The sequence below is a fragment of the Neltuma alba genome, unplaced genomic scaffold (genome assembly GCF_004799145.2).
Source record: "Neltuma alba isolate B1F8T4 unplaced genomic scaffold, ASM479914v2 tig00011267_pilon, whole genome shotgun sequence".
NCBI classification, from domain to species: Eukaryota; Viridiplantae; Streptophyta; class Magnoliopsida; order Fabales; family Fabaceae; genus Neltuma; species Neltuma alba.
In genome coordinates this window covers 289,505-306,221 of record NW_021635978.1, presented here as the reverse complement: position 1 = coordinate 306,221, position 16,717 = coordinate 289,505, and the positions used below count along the sequence as shown (strand labels likewise).

The following is a 16,717-nucleotide window of genomic DNA, read 5'->3' as shown; positions in this document are numbered from 1 at the left end:
TTCTTTCCTCTACCCTTCCCCTTCTCCACTCCTCCTTTAGAGTTAGAGTCTGTTTGTTACGAGGGAGACGGAGGGAAAGGCAGGAAAGAGAAAATTTTAATGAGCTCATTTTAAAAATTAAAGAAGTAGGGTTAAAATTTTTTGATTAATTTAATTACTCTTTTATCTTAGATTTTTCTCTTTTCAAAATTTGATGAGCCCACTTCTTCAATTTTTTAAAATAAGCTCATTAAATTTTCTCTTCCCCTCCCTTTCCCTTCATTGCCCTCATGCCAAACATACCCTTACCCTCCCATATTCTTTTACAAAATATTAAAACTGTATTATTCTAAAATATTATAAATGGTCAAATTTGAATCGCCGCATTTTCATCGGTAACGGTGAAGGGAGGGGAAGGGTAGAGGGGGGTAGAAATGGAGAAGGGTAGATGAGAGATCCTCTTCCGAGACTTCAAAACCGCGTTTGAAGTTGCTCAGATTTGCGAACAAATTTCATTACTTCCCATTGATTCACAACAGTCTTTCAAGTTGCTGAGATTTTTGAAGCTAGGAAATTCAAGAATGGCTGATTCGAATTTCCAATCCTACACCCAGCTTTTCTTCATTTGGTTACTCACCACCATCCTAGTTCGGACAATACTGAAGATGAAAAAGAATGCTCGTCGTCCTCCCAGCCCAATGGCCCTCCCTGTCATCGGACACCTTCACCTTCTTTCCCCTCTTCCTCACCAAGACTTGCACAAACTCGCCCATCGCTATGGTCCTGTCATGCACCTTTACCTCGGCTCTGAACCTTGTGTGATCGTTTCCACTGCTGACGCTGCCAAAGAATTCCTTAAAACTCACGAACTTACCTTCTCCAATCGACCAGCTGAAACTGCTGCTGTCAAGCACTTGTCCTACGAATTCAAAGATTTCTTGTTTGCCCCTATGGACCTTACTGGAAGTTCATGAAGAAGCTGTGCATGTCTGAACTTCTCGGCGGGAGAATGCTTGATCAATTCCGTTTGGTGAGGGAGCAGGAGATGAAGAGATTTCTGACAAACTTGGTTCAAAAAGGGAAGTTCGGTGGTGAGGCGGTGAATCTTGAGGCGGAGCTCTTGGTTCTTTCAAATAACATTATATGCAGAATGGCTCTAAGTCGAACGAGTTCTGAAAGCGAAGACGATGCTGACGTGATGAGGAAGTTGGTGATCGGTGCGGCTGAGCTCACTGGACAGTTTAACATATCAGACTTCATTCCGTTCTTCAGGATATTGGATTTGACGGGATTCAACAAGAAGTTGCGGGAAGCTCAACGGAAGTTTGATACCTTCTTGGAGAGAATAATAGAAGAGCATCAAGTAGAAAGGAGAAAAAGAAAAGAGATGGGTGCCAGAGGAGATCACGTCCGGGACATACTGGACGCTTTGTTAGACATACATGAAGACGAGAACGCCGAGATGAAATTGACAAGAGAAAATATCAAGGCCTTTATCATCGTGAGTGGAGTCAACCGTCCAGATCTGATTTCTTTTCTTATTTTTACGTTTAAAATTAATAATTTTAATTAGCATGGAATTCTTTTCCCAAAAAAAAATAATTAATTGAAAATATTATATCTGTACGGTTCAGAGGAAATGAGGGCTGGGTAAATATCAGATCCGTCATAAATTTTATATTCGCGTACAGTTTGCAACAACTAACATGCCTGATTTTAATTTACACAGGACATATTTGTGGCTGGGACAGACACATCAGCCTTAACCATGGAATGGGCTCTCGCAGAGTTAATCAGCCATCCGCATGTACTGGAGAAAGCACGGCAAGAAATTGACTCGGTGGTGGGAAAGAACAGAATAGTAGGAGAGTCAGATATACCAAAACTTCCGTACCTTCAAGCTATAGTAAAGAAGCAATGAGGCTTCACCCTGCAGGTGCACTGATCTTCAGGGAATCATCAGAAGGCTGTGTAGCTAGCGGATACGAAATCCCAGCGAAGACCCGCTTATTTGTAAACGCGTGGGGTATTGCTAGGGACCCTAATTACTGGAAGGACCCACTAGAGTTTAAGCCGGAGAGATTTATGACCGAAGATGGAAATGCAGAGAGTCAAATGAGCGTTAGGGGTCAGCATTTTGAGTTCCTTCCTTTTGGAAGTGGAAGAAGAGGATGTCCTGGAACCTCGCTAGCCCTTCAGGTTGTGCAAACCAATCTTGCTGCCATGATTCAATTGTTCGAATGGAAGATGGATGGTCCGGTTAGCATGGAGGAAAAGCCTGGGATTACCATTTCAAGGGCTCATCCCTTGATTTGTGTCCCTGTGCCCAGGCTTCACCCATTTCCTTCTATATCTTTGTGATTCACGGTTCTTCTCCCAAGCACCATCGATGAAAATGTGTTGTACCGATTTTCTTTCTTCTAGAATATAATAAAAAGATAAGATATTTACGGTTATCTTGTGTGTTGGCTTTAGTTTTTTTTCTTTTTTTGTAAACCTGAATGAGATATATTATCGTATCTCTTATGTGTAATATAGTCTCGCCAGTGTCAGTGTACGTTTTTATAATAAACGAAGGTTTGTTTTTAATTTGTTAGACCTTGTTGGATGATTTCAATAAAGTTGACCTTTCCAAGTTGCTCGGTTAATTTAAGTAATGTTTCAGGGGACCCATCTGTGGGAGCCTGTGTCAGCCCTCGAAATTTTTTCATTCCTTTCCTTTCCATCATAATTAATTATTTCTACCAAACCGGCTAAGAGATTCGTGGTTATTTGCAAGCTCGTTAAAGTGGAAGAAAATTCCATTTGTTTGGAAGGAAGGAGTGACGGGAGGAAGTTGATTCTGTGGTTGAGAAGCTCAAGGGGACGGGTGCTTCTCGTGTACTGAAATGAACTGATCAGTTTTGCTTCTACTCTGACTTGTTCTGCGTAGTCATAAGGGAACGAACGCACACACGCGGTCTCTCCAGGTTAAATTGCCTTTGACAAGTTTGATCTGATTTGGCTATATATTGTTAACACATGATTTATTGTTAAATCACCGGTTCATTATAATACTCTTCCGGTCCTTAATATAGGACCCAATTCTTGAGTTGGTTTTGGTCCTAAATATAAGACCTATTTATCATATTTATCAATTTTCTCTAAATTACCCTTATGGACACTTCTTTAACCATAATCAAATAAAAGAGGAATATGAGGTATTAAGAAAGATGATTATGGTATTTTAGAAAAAACATCTCACATTTCTTATAATTAACTAACTTACCTAACTTCCTTAATCTAATCAAATTAGTTAAATGAGTCTTATATTAAGGACCGGACAAGTATATAAACTAGGGCCGAAGGACAAAATTACCTATTATAGTACCCAAAAAAATACTAGACACCGTAATAAAATATTGAGTGGAAAAGTACACATGCATATTTTAAAACGGGGCTAAAATACCACCTCCATCAATTCTCCCAAACGTCGGTTACTTTTTATTTTTGTAGGACCCACCTAATGTTCATGTGCTATATGCTTATATGAGTTAATACCAGCCCATCCTTAGCCTTTTTCCCTCTCCCTCTCCTCTTAACATGTACCCCTTTCCCCCACTCCTACCACTTTCCCTTTTATCGTCGTTTTCTCTCTCTCTTTTTATAACCATTTCCTTCTATTACAATTCTCTCTCTCTTTATGGCGTGTTGGGACGATACTTGCTCTGCTTACCTCCACCATTGGCAGTGGTGCTACCGCCAGTCCGCCACCGCCATAGCCACCTCCGATGATCCTGAAACTACCCACAAGCTTTGCACCATTATTATCCCCCATTACCCCATCTGAGATGTCGTCACAGCTGCTAACATCGCTTTCGGCGCTCTCAATCTCCTTTGAACTGGCATAATTGATTGGAGACTTGTGTTATCTTAGCTTATGATTTTCTTTTTAAAACTTGCTTCCTGTCATTGATTCATTTGAGCTTAAGTGTTTCCCTTGAGTGAATGAATCATGGGATTTCCACTTTAGTTTCATTGCCAGGCAACAATGCTCGTCAACTGTGATAAAGACGATGAAAATGACAATGAAGAGTGCTCATCCCTTATCAAAGCAAGCTTTTTCTAATGAAGCTTGCTCTTGCAATGAAGCTCGCTGTTGTGATAATTCTTGCAAGCTTCTCCCTGCATGGGTGTCGTTGTGGAATGAGAAATGGGAGAGAGAGAGAGAGATGGTGCTTATTGGATAATTAGGAAAGAAAGTTTGGAAGGATAAGAGGGAGAGAGAGAAGAAAGAAACGAAGGATGAGAGGGAGAGAGATTGATAAAGTAAAAAAGAAAAAGGCCAAGGGTCGCTGAGCTGGCCAAAAGTGGGTCCCACAAAAAGTAAAAAATAAACAGACAATTGGAAGAGTTAACGAACATGATATTTTTGTCTCGTTTTGAAAAGAACATGTGTATTTTTACCTCCCAATATTTTATTAAAGTACTTGGTATTCTTTTTACATGTTACAATAGGTAAATTTGTTCTTTTATCTTAAAAACTATTATGAAAAACAAAGATTAAGATGACCAAGGAATTCGAAGTTAAACATACTATATTATCCGGACGCCGGCAAATTATAACTCACGTTCAAGCTCTGAAGTCGCAATGCAGTCAATCCCAGTGAGCGGATACACATTTCGCACATACAGTAGCAGGAGGTGAGAAGGTAAGGATTCTTGAGGTCTTTCTTGATTTGAAGAAGGACTTTCTTGTCTCGCGGATGACATAGTGCTCGATCGGAGCGAGCAGGAGCATAGAATAACAGAGCCATGCATGCTTGGCAAGGTCATTGGTGTTTAACTGTTTATACAGTGAAGCAAAGAGGACGCTTAGAGAATCTGTGAGAACTAATGATAATTCCGAGCGGCTCCGGAATTTTAAATTTGAAATTGGAAAACACCAGCAGAGCATGGTTTCCAGTTTGGGACACAAAATCTGAAAACATTTGTGGGGCAACAGAAAGCTTTGCGGATATGGTCGAAAATGTAGGGGAAGCAAGAGATTATTGCATGTTTCTGTCTGGCATTTGGCAGCAAACTGGTCGTGATTTTGTTTTGAGTGCATGAACTTTTCTAATACTCCATATATAATGCTTTTCGGACTCTCGAAATAAAATAAAATAAAGTAAAATCATGTAAATCACGTGATATTATTTGACGTGTCATAATATTTTGTATTCTTTAGAGAAACTTGGAAAAAAAAAAAGACTTAATCAAAAGACATTTAAGAAAGTGGCTAGAGTTGCAAAATAAATTAATCAAAGGCCATTTAGAATGACTTATAACTAGTTTTTTAATCGTAATTTATAAAATACGAGATAAGTGTGTGAGAGAAGTTTTCTCTCGACTTATATAAAACATATTTATAAGTGATTTCAAACGCTAATCCAAATAGAGCCATAGTCTCATATAGTCTTTGATAGTTGTCTCTCCTTATTCCTTTTTATTCAAAAAAAAAAAACTGGTAATATAGATCATTAAATCATCCCTAATTTCCTATATATTTTGCTTAATTTATGGTTGTACTTACAGAAACTAACACAACATACTTTTGCACATTCGAGTTGCAGGCTGCCTGACAGTCGTCCAAGTCAAAGTCAAAGTCAAAGAAAGACGTATCCTCTTCAAAAAAGGAAGAAACTAGAGGGCAAATTGGTTGGTTTCTATGACAGCGCCGCTTTCTTGTTGGAATTATACCTTTTGTTCTTTTTTTTTTTTGGCCAAAATTATTATACCTTTTATTCGAAGTGCATTTCTTTAGGCCCAAAAATCCCATCTTCCACCAAGGAATCCAAAGGTGGCTTCTGTTAAAAATTAGCACAAACCTCAAAGCACGTGACATGCAGAGTTCGAGTCCTCTCCATTTACCCTCTTACTTGTTTTATTTGTTTTTTTTTTTTTTTTCTGGTTTACCAAGTCAAAAGACGTGAGACTTGTTCACGTTGGTTTGCGATTATCTAGGATTAGTTGTTGCTAAATAGGGGGAGCACTATTAGGATATCTAAGTAGTTAGAGAAAAATATGGGAATCTAGTTCGTGGCTCAGTGCTATATATGGACCATGCTGTAATCGATTGAGATATACAGAAATTCATAAAATATTCCCATAAGATATCATCAGTCCTCATTGTTCGTTATTCTCCGTCTTATTTGTTTTAGCTTCATTTAATGAATGTAGGTATCAATTTTATTGTGATTTGCTGGGTAGAGCAAATTAACATTCAACGCAGCTCGCTGCTTGTGGCGAAAGATAGTAATTAAAACATCGTCTAATGAAACACACACACACACACACAGAGGAACATATAATCGCCGTGTTCGCGGCTCAGCTGTTTATTTTATGCGCCGCGGAATACGTAGCCGTTTAGTGGCACGGGAAGAGCAATTATTTGCATGCCGGTAACGGCGAGCCGCAAAGGCAGCTGTTATGGAAATAGGAATACACGTCGAAGCTCTGCAACTTTCCTCCCACCGGAATCTGACCGCACAGCCTGTTATAGCTCACATTCAAGTACTGAAAATTCAGTTCCGTCAACCCCCCAGGAAGACTCCCGTACACCTTATTGTGATTCAGATCCAGCGACGTCAGGCTGCTCGGGAACACCACCTTGCTCACATTAAACGCCAACAGATTCCTCGAGAGGTCAACTATCTGCACCGTTTTATTGGACCCGAACAGCATGGACGCGTCTCCCTCCAGCTTGTTCCGCGACAAATCTATGGTAGTCAAGTTCAAGTTGATGAAAGAGTTGGGGATCTGACCGGAGAGATTGTTGTGAGAGAGATAAAGATCAGGGCTGCTCTTGAAGTAACCGAAGGACTCAGGGATCGAACCCGTGAGGTGATTGCGGTCCAAGTGAAGGGCGGCGAGGCCAGACAATTGGGAGAGAGAAGGCGGGATTGTGCCAGAAAGATTATTGAACGAGAGGTCCAGGAAAGTGAGGCTATTGAGCTGGGCCAGGAAGCTCGGAACGGGACCGGAAAGGTTGGTCCAGCTGATGCGGAGGAAGGTGAGACGAGTGAGGCGGGCGATGGCAGGCTGGAGCGGGCCGGTGAGATTGGGGAGCTTGTGGAATTCCAGAGAGCGGAGGAAAGGGAGATTGGCGATGGAAGGCGGGATTTGAGCGGAGAAATTAGAGCGGGCGGTGGAATCAAGAATGGTTAGGGAGACGATGCGGTGGGTTTTGGGATCGCAAGTGACGGTGTACCAGTCGCAGCAATCGGTGGCGGGGTTCCATGAGGCTAGGAGGTAGGGATTGTTGAGATCTTTCTTGAGCTGCAGCAGAGCTTTCTTGTCGGCGGGGTTGCATAGCTCCGACGACAGAGCATGAGAGATGAGTACAAGAAGCAAACACAGACGAAACATATTGGGATGCGATGGGAGGATCGACCGTAGGGGGATGATGCGTTTATATATTAGTATATTATGTGCGTATGAGCGGGAAGCGTCAACTTCAATTTACGAATGAGGGCCGGTCTTCATTTTCTTTACGAGTTCTTTTTGTTGGGAACATTTTGTCAAAGTTCTTGATGATCGTTTACATCATTAATGATAAGTAGGAAGATCTGGAATGATTCTGAACCGCAGCTAGCAGCTGAGAATATGACATGCCGTTACGTGCACGAGTTAGACACGCCTCCCCCCTTCATTATTATCATCTGTCAATTGTCAAATGTGTGCTTATTTGCCTAAATAACTGTCAAATGACTCACAGTAACACGAAGATCATGGATTTGGTTAAGATTACGCTATTTTCATCCGCCATATGGCTGCTGACTTAACAGTTGATAATTCTGCTCTAACCCTCTTTGTGGCAAAGTAGTGTTATTTATTGTGTGTTGTATAGCCATGCTCCATGTCAAATTATTCGACTGCCGCATCCACCCCGGGAGGTATCGTGATAAGGCATATTAAGAGTGGGTGATTAGAAGGCATGTCTAGCTGAGGGAGGCGACTTGAAAGCCGAGGATCCAATCCAAGACCCACCCTCAAAAACCATGTCTTGTGAAACAGAGTCCGCCGAGCCCCGGGCAAAAGGATAAACTGTTGAAACTTGTGCCCGAAAGAAAAAAACAAGGGACAAAAATATAAGTGTGAAATCAGGGGGTGTGAAATCAGTGTGTGGGAGGTGGGTGAGACATCCATTGATTCACCAATCTAGTTTACTTGATACTTTGCGTTTGAAAAGACCGGTTAATTAAAAAGAAAAAGAATCAAACTTTTATTCAACTTCATAACTTAATTTATAGGCGGTCCTATTTTGATGATTTTAATTCAAGATGCGAAGCTTGGGTTTTGGAAAGTGCGTGGAAGTAGTGCTACATTTTAATTAACATCATTTTATGCATTGTATTGCCTAAAACAAATGTTGTTGTTTGGACTTTTATTCCGTTGGCTCACTACATGTATGATATTTTGGAACCAAAAAAAGCCCAAAAAGAGGCCCAATAACTGAACAAGCCCACTAACCGAACTGAATGGTTAATTCGGTTTGGTTAGTTAATCATGTTCGGTTTCAGCTCGGTGTTGGCATTATGATCTATTCGGTTATTCGGTTATTTAGTATCACTAACCGAACCGAATAGGATGTGATGTGGCGCTCGGTATGAAGGTCATAAAAACGATTGATATAGTGTTGGGCAAAATATGTTACAAAACCCTTTATCTTAGGGCTTTTTGACCTGCTATTTACCCTCGGCCTTTGGTATAACGAGACATATTCTCTCCCCGGGGTCTCTTTGACCTACGTGATTGGCCCAAAGCAAGAGAGAGCTTTTACGCTCTATTTTGTTTTTTGGGCTCTCTTTTGAGCCCAAGCATTTAACTCTCACACTTGTAAAGTTAACCTAACTTTATTGATAAATCAGTTATTGTCTTCTTTATGGAAAAATATAAATTTTCACTTTTTAAGTTTTAATATATTACAAGGACTAAAATTTCAAGCCGTGATGTTAAAATAAAAGCACTCCGTTTGCATCTTCATATACACAAGACCTTTTTTTATTATACGAAATTTGAAAAATAATTTATATTATACATACTTATAACTGATTCATTTTGTCATGAAATTCACTATATATATTGATGAGTTGTATTTTTGTGACATAGATATATGTTATGGGAACAATAATTTTTTAAAATTTAATTTGTCCTTTCTTTACAATTCGTGCCTTTGCAGCTAGCTAACCTTATAAGAACGCCGAGCACAAAATCCACTGATTCATGAGCCAAGGAAAGAATTGGGAACACCCGGGGAGGACCCCCTTCCCCGAGTTAAAGTGAGGTCTAACAATATGATAATTTTCAATAGTAAACAAAGTTTGCCAGGTTGAAATCAAATATTTTCGAACCAGATCTGTTCAGGCTTAGAATTGGAAACCAGTCACTTAGGGAATAAGAATTACCATCATTCACCCGCAGAGCTAAGGCATTGAGTTTTCAGTGGGAAGCAAATTGATTCATTTCAATTTGATAGCGCTGGTGTATTCCTCCTGTACTTCCACAGTCAGAGACATACAAGTAAAATTCAATTCTATAACGTGCCGTGTCTATTTAGATTAAATTATATGCAGCGTAGCGTGGGGAGAAGGCAGGGTGGAAGCTGAAGCAGACACATGGATTCAATTCAATTCAATTTATAATAGTAATAATAGAAGAAAGAAAGTTAATTAACAAGGAGATTAATTAATTAATTAATTAAAGGCTAATTCAGGATGTAGGTAGGTAGGTAGGTTGGCTGGCTACTTCGGAGGAAGCTCCAATCCAAGATTACGTTACGGTCATTCTTGACGAGGTCGTCCCATCCACAGAGAACTGAGAGCTCTGAGACGATGGAAGTACTCGGCGATGGCCAGCATACACCTCGCCGCCTGCCGCGTCGTCAGTATCTCATGCAGACGGTGAATGGTCTGTTGCCTCAGATTATCTGCCTGTTGAAGTTTTCATTAAAAACAAAAGGAATTAATAATTATTGTCATAAAACTCAACAATGTCAACTCCATATTTTTATGCAGGCTTCAGTTAGAACTTGAATTTTATAATCACACACGGCACCTTTATGCCCTACTTTAGAAGCAAATGCACCTAGACACATTTCATTGAAAGGGGCAGGAGGGCCAATCAGAGTCTTCCCACGAGTCCAATATCTTGAAACATGAACAGGACTCGCAACCTCTCTATCTACTTATGACTTGTAGATTATGATGTCTCCATAGTCAATGCTCGGATTATTTAATGATGGACTTAATTTCCTTGGAAACTTACGTGGAAGCACACCCCGCACAAAAACTAACTAGGTGGTCAAAAAGATGTACGTGCGCGCCTCTGTGTGTGTGTGTGTGTGTGTTAAAACCAATATATTCAAAGGTGTAAACTTTTTCAAAGAGAAGCAGGGGTTTCATTCAAAATTAATGAAGACACTGCTGTTTTCAACTATTCTGAATCCAAAGGGCACAGACATTTATATCAAAATACATACAAAGCCACGCACGCACGCCACCACGAATTTCATAGTCTACATTTACGATAGAAGCATGAATACTTCAAAATAAAATGGTCAAATTATGACTGTACTGATTGCTTGCTAGTGTGTTAAAACTAGTAATCATTGTGATTAATGTACTCTACCTGATAATTCCTCGATTTGACGGTTACTTGGAACATATATAAGCTTTTATTCTTTAGTGGCTTGTGAAATCAGCGACTGACCCATTGAAATATAAACCAATGTTGGTGAACCAACTCAATTATAATAAGCTTCATCACAAAGAATTTTAAGGACATTTTATTCCTGTACTCAATCCAAGTTTAATTTCGTTTCTGCTTTTCTTCTCCTTTAATATGTAATTTGTCTTGTTTGATGTGTTTCACATATGGGATATATACACACGCACCTGATGCATGGGACCTATTCAGGACATCTTCATTAGAATTTAATGGGTTCACGTAATTATTGATTAGAATATAATGATCATTAATGACCATTCATTGGAAGAAGTAGGTGATCGGGTGGATATTTAGAGGAATAATGTTTTGTTTTTTGTGTTTTGAAGTTCCGTTGGATCAGCATGTGAGTTTGTTTGGTTCTTTTTGTCTGTTTGGCCCTCTTGCTTTTGGCCTGAAGTGTTTGTGTGGTTCAAGACAAGGTCAAAAGAGGAGTTATACATAGAGAAGCAACAATATGTATGTGGTGTCCTCAACCTGATCAAGGGTTGGTTACGATCGTGACATCATCACATATGGGGCTCAATGGACCTCTCTGGATGAAAATTATACTAGTGCGGGACCACTAGCTACCCCTACTGTCACTAGTACATGATTCCTCACACCTTTCCTCCGTATTGTAATCTCTCTGTAATCTGCATGCTTCTAAGGTTCAAACTAACTACAATCAATCCTGTTTTCAAAAATTTTTCAATAATATAGTCACTACAAATAATATACATCCCTTAGAGTTCTTCCCAAACAGAAACTATAAAAATGAAATTTAAGTTTCCTAATATCTCTATGATTCACGCAAGTTATATATACATTCACCATCAATTTATTTATGGAAACTCATGGGGCGGCTTTAATTTGATTTATCATTGTCAAGTAGGTGCATCTATGGTGTATGCCCCTGAAAAACTGACTAGTAACGAACGATATTTCCGTTTCCAGAAAAAAATTATGTCCCCTTGTTAACATTTTGTAGATTCCATGAGGACTGAGACATGCATGGAAGGAGTTGTTCATAGGGTTGGGGCAGGTCACTCCCCTCCCCAGCTACCCAAAGAGGAACAGAGATTCTTTGGTCCTAGCTGCCTAATTAGCCCCACGGGATCAGATATAGAAGCAGTCTTGAGGGACCACAAACTAATTAAACCAGAACACGAGGCCACAAATAAAACCACTACCACAAACAGATTCAAAATGCTTGCCTTCATGATCTTTATGTAGTATACATATACGTACGTAACATAAACAGAGTGAAAATGAATCGTCTAACGTACCTGTCTCACGAAACCTTCTAGAGTAGAGAGCTTATTTATGGCCATGGCCATCTGTCCCATGAAGTTGGCCATATTGGGCGGACAGCTCAGTGAGTCAGATGTTATAGTGTCCGAGAGAGATTGATTGAGAGCCTCAAGCCCTTGGGAGAGAGCATCTTCTGCCTCTTGCGTAGACTGTTGCAACCCATATATTCCCAGTATTTGTTGCTCCGTCAGGGGTTCAATTTGACTCACAATTATCTGAAACGCACGTAAAATAAACATATATATGCTCATCAAAAACAATTTACGTGTGTGTGTGTAGGCTCTTGTTTTTATGTATATATGTACATGGTTTGATCAAGGGACATCATTTATTGATTAACTAGAGTACAAAGCAAGAGAAGGGTGTGGGGACTTGAACTTTATTATGGATAGAGACCCGTGCCAGTCTCTTTCGCTCTTAATTTACTTTCTCAACCCCATGCTCCAGCCAGATTATTTGGAGTAAAAGGTATGGCTTTATGGGAATGAAACCTAACTATACCCTTTAGTGGAAACCCTTCATAATGCCTTTCGTCATTCATTAATTGATGACATTCATTTCATTACCCTCCGACTTCCTCAGTTGTCCATATACGTATATGCCCCCCGACAAAACTCGACCCTCACAAATTTATATCTACATGACGTTATATATATATATATATATATATATTATACGTACACCTAAATTATATTCCTCCCCCGTTACGCATGTAAGTAGTCTAAGGTAACCCAGAACCCATCCTAGACATTTAAAAACATAGGATGAAACAAAGTTCTCGACATATGACTCTTTATGTTATTGTAGGTTGTCTTTGTCATGTGTGGTTGCCACACAATATTATTGCTGACGGTTTTTTTTTTTTGGGGGGGGGGGGGGAGATAAAGATGGTTAGCCGGATTGATCGGAGTTGTACCTTAATGAGTTCTGATGGCCTGAACCCACCGATCCACATGAAGCATCGTTCGGCTGGGGTGATCCACATGCCAGACACGATGTGGAATACGTCTGTTTTGGCCAGTAAGCTCTTGAGATTCGTTAATTGGTCATATTGTGCCAAGCAATTATCTACAAACAGCCGCAGCTCGTTCTCTGGAAGGTGCTCTTGAACTGCAGCTCTTAGCTCGCACACTATTCGATGGTGTTCTTCTAGCCATCTCGCATATTCTACGTCGAACATTGCAGCCTCTGAAAATTGATGATGTGCACACATATGAAAATCTTGCTGGTTAAAAGTACGCTGTGAATACTTGAATTAATATATGTTGTTTTACTCTCATCAAGACCTGAGCTAATGCTGCTCATAGCCATAGGAAGGCCTTGTTCTCCTCCCAAAGCTGCACCTCCCGCCAAAAATACTCCCTGAAATAGAACACGAATTGAGCGCTTGTAAGTCTTGTGCGATGATTTTAATTAGTTGCAGCTTTGTCGATGTGATGTCCATTCAGAGCATCGACTGGAATGCCCAAATTGAGATATATATATATATATATATATGCACTGTTTGTTTTTTCTTACTTGAGCTCTAGCACGATGTAGCTCTTGCTCCAGCTGATTAAGCCTAATTCTACTTGACTCTAGCTGCTGAACATATGCCTGAGACAACAAATAAACGGATGAGTAGGAGAGCTTTGAAAAGTGGAAATGCGTGAACCCACACAATTGAGATGAAAGTATCCACCTTTTTCCTGAGCCTGCTTTTCCTGGCCGCCTCTCTATTCTGAGCAAGTCTTCTGAGAGTCTGCGCGGTCGTACGCATGGAATTTTACTTTAACATCAAATAAATAAAAGAGAGGAGAAAAAGAAGATGGGAGTTGAAAAAGAAGCAGAGCGGTGAGAGAGACATGGAAGGTGAGAAAAAAGCGAAGAGTGATAGTGACCTTAGGATCGGGGGTTTTGGGGCCTTCCTGTTCAGAACTCGGCGTTGGACCCTTACGATTGTTCTCTCGCTGTTATGCAGTGGGCACACATTCACAGATCAGTAGGTGATTTTCATTTAAGCTCAGAAACTCAGGTTTCAAATAAGCATTCGCCTTCAACCATGTCATCAGAGGTAGGTATATACATCGTTGTGTTTAGCATAGAAGTCGAACATATGCGTATGGAGTCTATACCTTGACCGTTTTGGAATTGGTTGGTTCAGAGGCCGAGGCGGCTTCGTTCCGCGGGTTGGCCAAATCCACTGACGGCTCAGACGGGGCTTTGGGACCACTGCTGCCTTGCGGAGGAGCTACTTCCATGCTAGCCTAATATGCAAACAAACCCATCAAGTATCAATTAATAATAAAACTGATGAAGGATATCAGGTAAAATAAAATGAGAGCGGTATGACCATACCTTGGATGAGGGCAGGTGGATATGCATAGGTTGGGATGGGAATATGTTGAGAGTGGGAGGCTTTATTTGTGACGATGACGAGTTCTCTGCTGAGAAACATGCACAAAATTCACCATCAATTAGATATGTCTGAACCCATCGAGAGAAGAAAGTGAGAATCGAAAGAAAGGTCTATTTTTCGAGGGACACAAATGATTGCGGGGCTCGGCCCAAAAGTGAAAGAGGAGGGCTACAGAATCTTCATGTATGCATTATGATTTGTAGCTCTGCGCGTCTGCCATCCAAAGGGAAAGTAAACGCACAAAGGCACCCATATTCTCAGTACATGTGGAGTTTTGCAAGGAAACCATGACACCCGGTTTGTTACATGTCATGGTCTCATTCCTCTAAGCAACAATATACAATAAAATAACAATTACCCTATCTCTCTCTTTCTCTCTCCCCGTTTTTTTTGTTGGGAACTGAAAATGTGCACTCCATTTTTTTTATTTTTATGCTTCCTGGGATCGGGTTAAAGAAAGTACTAATTAAGGTACTGACGATAAGAGAATCTGCAGAACCCGCTTTTGCTGTGACCCTAATAACCCATCCCTCGGAGAACCAATCACCGAAACGATTGAAAAGCAAGCGAGAAAATTCTCCTTGTTTTTGAAACTGATGGGGGGAGTTGGGACGAGGTAATTATAAATTTTTGATGCGAGTATGCATGAGAGAAGGAGAAAGCTCACGTCTTTGGTGTTGAACACTGGATGGGTCTTGTTGTCCATCAAGATAGAGAAAAAGGGCCTGATCCAAATCTCCCAGATCATAAGCTCCGGAATCCTTGCTTCTGCGGAGGCGCGCACACGTTAAATAAATAGTAACAAGAATAAATTAAACCGGTTCAACATAAACTGGGTCAGTTCTTAACAGTTGTACTGCAGAAAGTATATGCTGAATAGCTAGTCGTATAACTCACAGGTAGTTTCCGGGGACGGAAAACGTCGACGGAGGAGAAGATTGCATTATTCCGAAAGAAACATGTTGATCTTGGGTATGATGATGCTGTTGTGGTTGCTGATGACGACGACGGTGTGGAGGAGATAGAAGTGGTTCGTGGTGAGTTGTTGTTTGGTTGATACTGGAAGACATGAGAGCCGAGAAAGCGACCTGTATCCTGTGTTCTCTGGCTGATTGATCTTCTCTTCTTGTCGTCCTCCTGTATAAGCTCTCCGGAAACCCCACTAACGCCGAAACCGCCTTCTCGTTTCCATTAAAAACCAACTATTCTTTTATGAAGATTTGTCCACTTACGGAGAGAGAGTCGGTTATGTGCAATCCAATAGCTGGAGCCGGAGGATGATGATAAGAGGGAAATAAGGAGGAAGACGGAATTCAAAGCGAGGAAACAGACGAAATTAAAAACCGTGTTTGTCTTTTACAGCGCTCTCCCGCTTTCTCACTCATGTATATGAGAAGAAACAGATGACTTTAATTTCTGCCAATATATATATACACGCACACATATATCAGATAAAGCGGTTCTGAGGGTTTGCGGTTCAACTCTCAGTTTGTCTCTCTCTCCGGAAAATAACAAAGAAGGGAAGAGCAGACAGGAGAAACTGTCTTTTGTTTATTTAGGGGGAAAAAAACAAGAAGAAAAGAAAAACAATTTGTAGAGTTGAAAACCACATCTTTCTTCCTTCCTCGTTTAAACATTAAGCCTTTCAAAGACCATCGGGTGAAATGACCAAAAAGTCATCCTCTTTCTTCAACCTTTACTGTTCACATTTTCATGCAAACTTACACGTAGATTCCTCACAGGCGGCCTTCAGTATCTATTGGATCATCCCTAACCAAGTTCACCTTCCGCCGAACAAGTTTTAGTTCTCGTTGTCTTGATGAACACTTTAAGTTTATCAGATTTAGACTGTTTATAATTGATTTGAACTGTCTAGATTTAAAATTTTTAATTAATTATTTTTAAATAGAAAAAAATATTTTTTGAAAAAATAATAGTTAAAAGATTATTTCTATTTTAGGTTCTATACATGTTAAAATAATTATTTTGAGCAAATAAAAATAAAAAACAAAATCTGAATCATGTAAATGAGATATAGACAATCTAAATCTGATGAATTTAGAGTACTCATTAAAGTAATGAGCACCAAAACTGACTCCCCTTTCGTTTCCCAGCTCTTTTATTTCTTTTCCTCCTTGCAAAATCATATATATATATTTTCCCTTAAAAAAAGAGAGTAATTATGAATATTTAAGAATACCTGTCCTCTCTCTTCCAAATAAATCAATTTATTTTATAAATCATGTGTTCAAATAATAAGTTTTGATGAAATTGTCGAGTAATTGATTAATTAGTAATCAC

At 40.0% G+C, this 16,717-nt stretch overlaps 2 protein-coding genes and 1 pseudogene across 3 annotated transcripts; 1 reads left to right on the top strand and 2 right to left on the bottom strand.

Moving 5' to 3' along the window:
- Positions 1-397: 397 nt before the first annotated feature.
- On the top strand, positions 398-2,551 carry LOC114763246 (cytochrome P450 93A3-like; annotated as a pseudogene).
- A 3,615-nt stretch (positions 2,552-6,166) lies between these two features.
- Positions 6,167-7,472, bottom strand: LOC114763235 (polygalacturonase inhibitor-like). Its single transcript, XM_028952858.1, has one exon. It carries the CDS (start codon positions 7,366-7,368, stop codon positions 6,388-6,390), a length of 981 nt encoding a protein of 326 aa, XP_028808691.1. The 5' UTR covers positions 7,369-7,472; the 3' UTR covers positions 6,167-6,387.
- A 2,106-nt stretch (positions 7,473-9,578) lies between these two features.
- Positions 9,579-15,944, bottom strand: LOC114763216 (bZIP transcription factor TGA10-like). 2 transcript variants are annotated; one of them, XM_028952829.1, is made up of 11 exons: positions 15,314-15,944; positions 15,084-15,184; positions 14,356-14,444; positions 14,133-14,264; positions 13,899-13,967; positions 13,700-13,759; positions 13,537-13,614; positions 13,305-13,380; positions 12,935-13,206; positions 11,994-12,233; positions 9,579-9,932 (listed from the first exon to the last, which is right to left on the bottom strand). In XM_028952829.1, exons 1-11 carry the CDS (start codon positions 15,484-15,486, stop codon positions 9,783-9,785), a joined length of 1,440 nt encoding a protein of 479 aa, XP_028808662.1. In that variant the 5' UTR covers positions 15,487-15,944; the 3' UTR covers positions 9,579-9,782. The 2 variants fall into 2 exon arrangements, with proteins under 2 accessions (XP_028808662.1, XP_028808664.1); XM_028952831.1 differs by having other exon boundaries at positions 9,580-9,932; positions 14,356-14,441.
- Between the last annotated feature and the right edge of the window lie 773 nt (positions 15,945-16,717).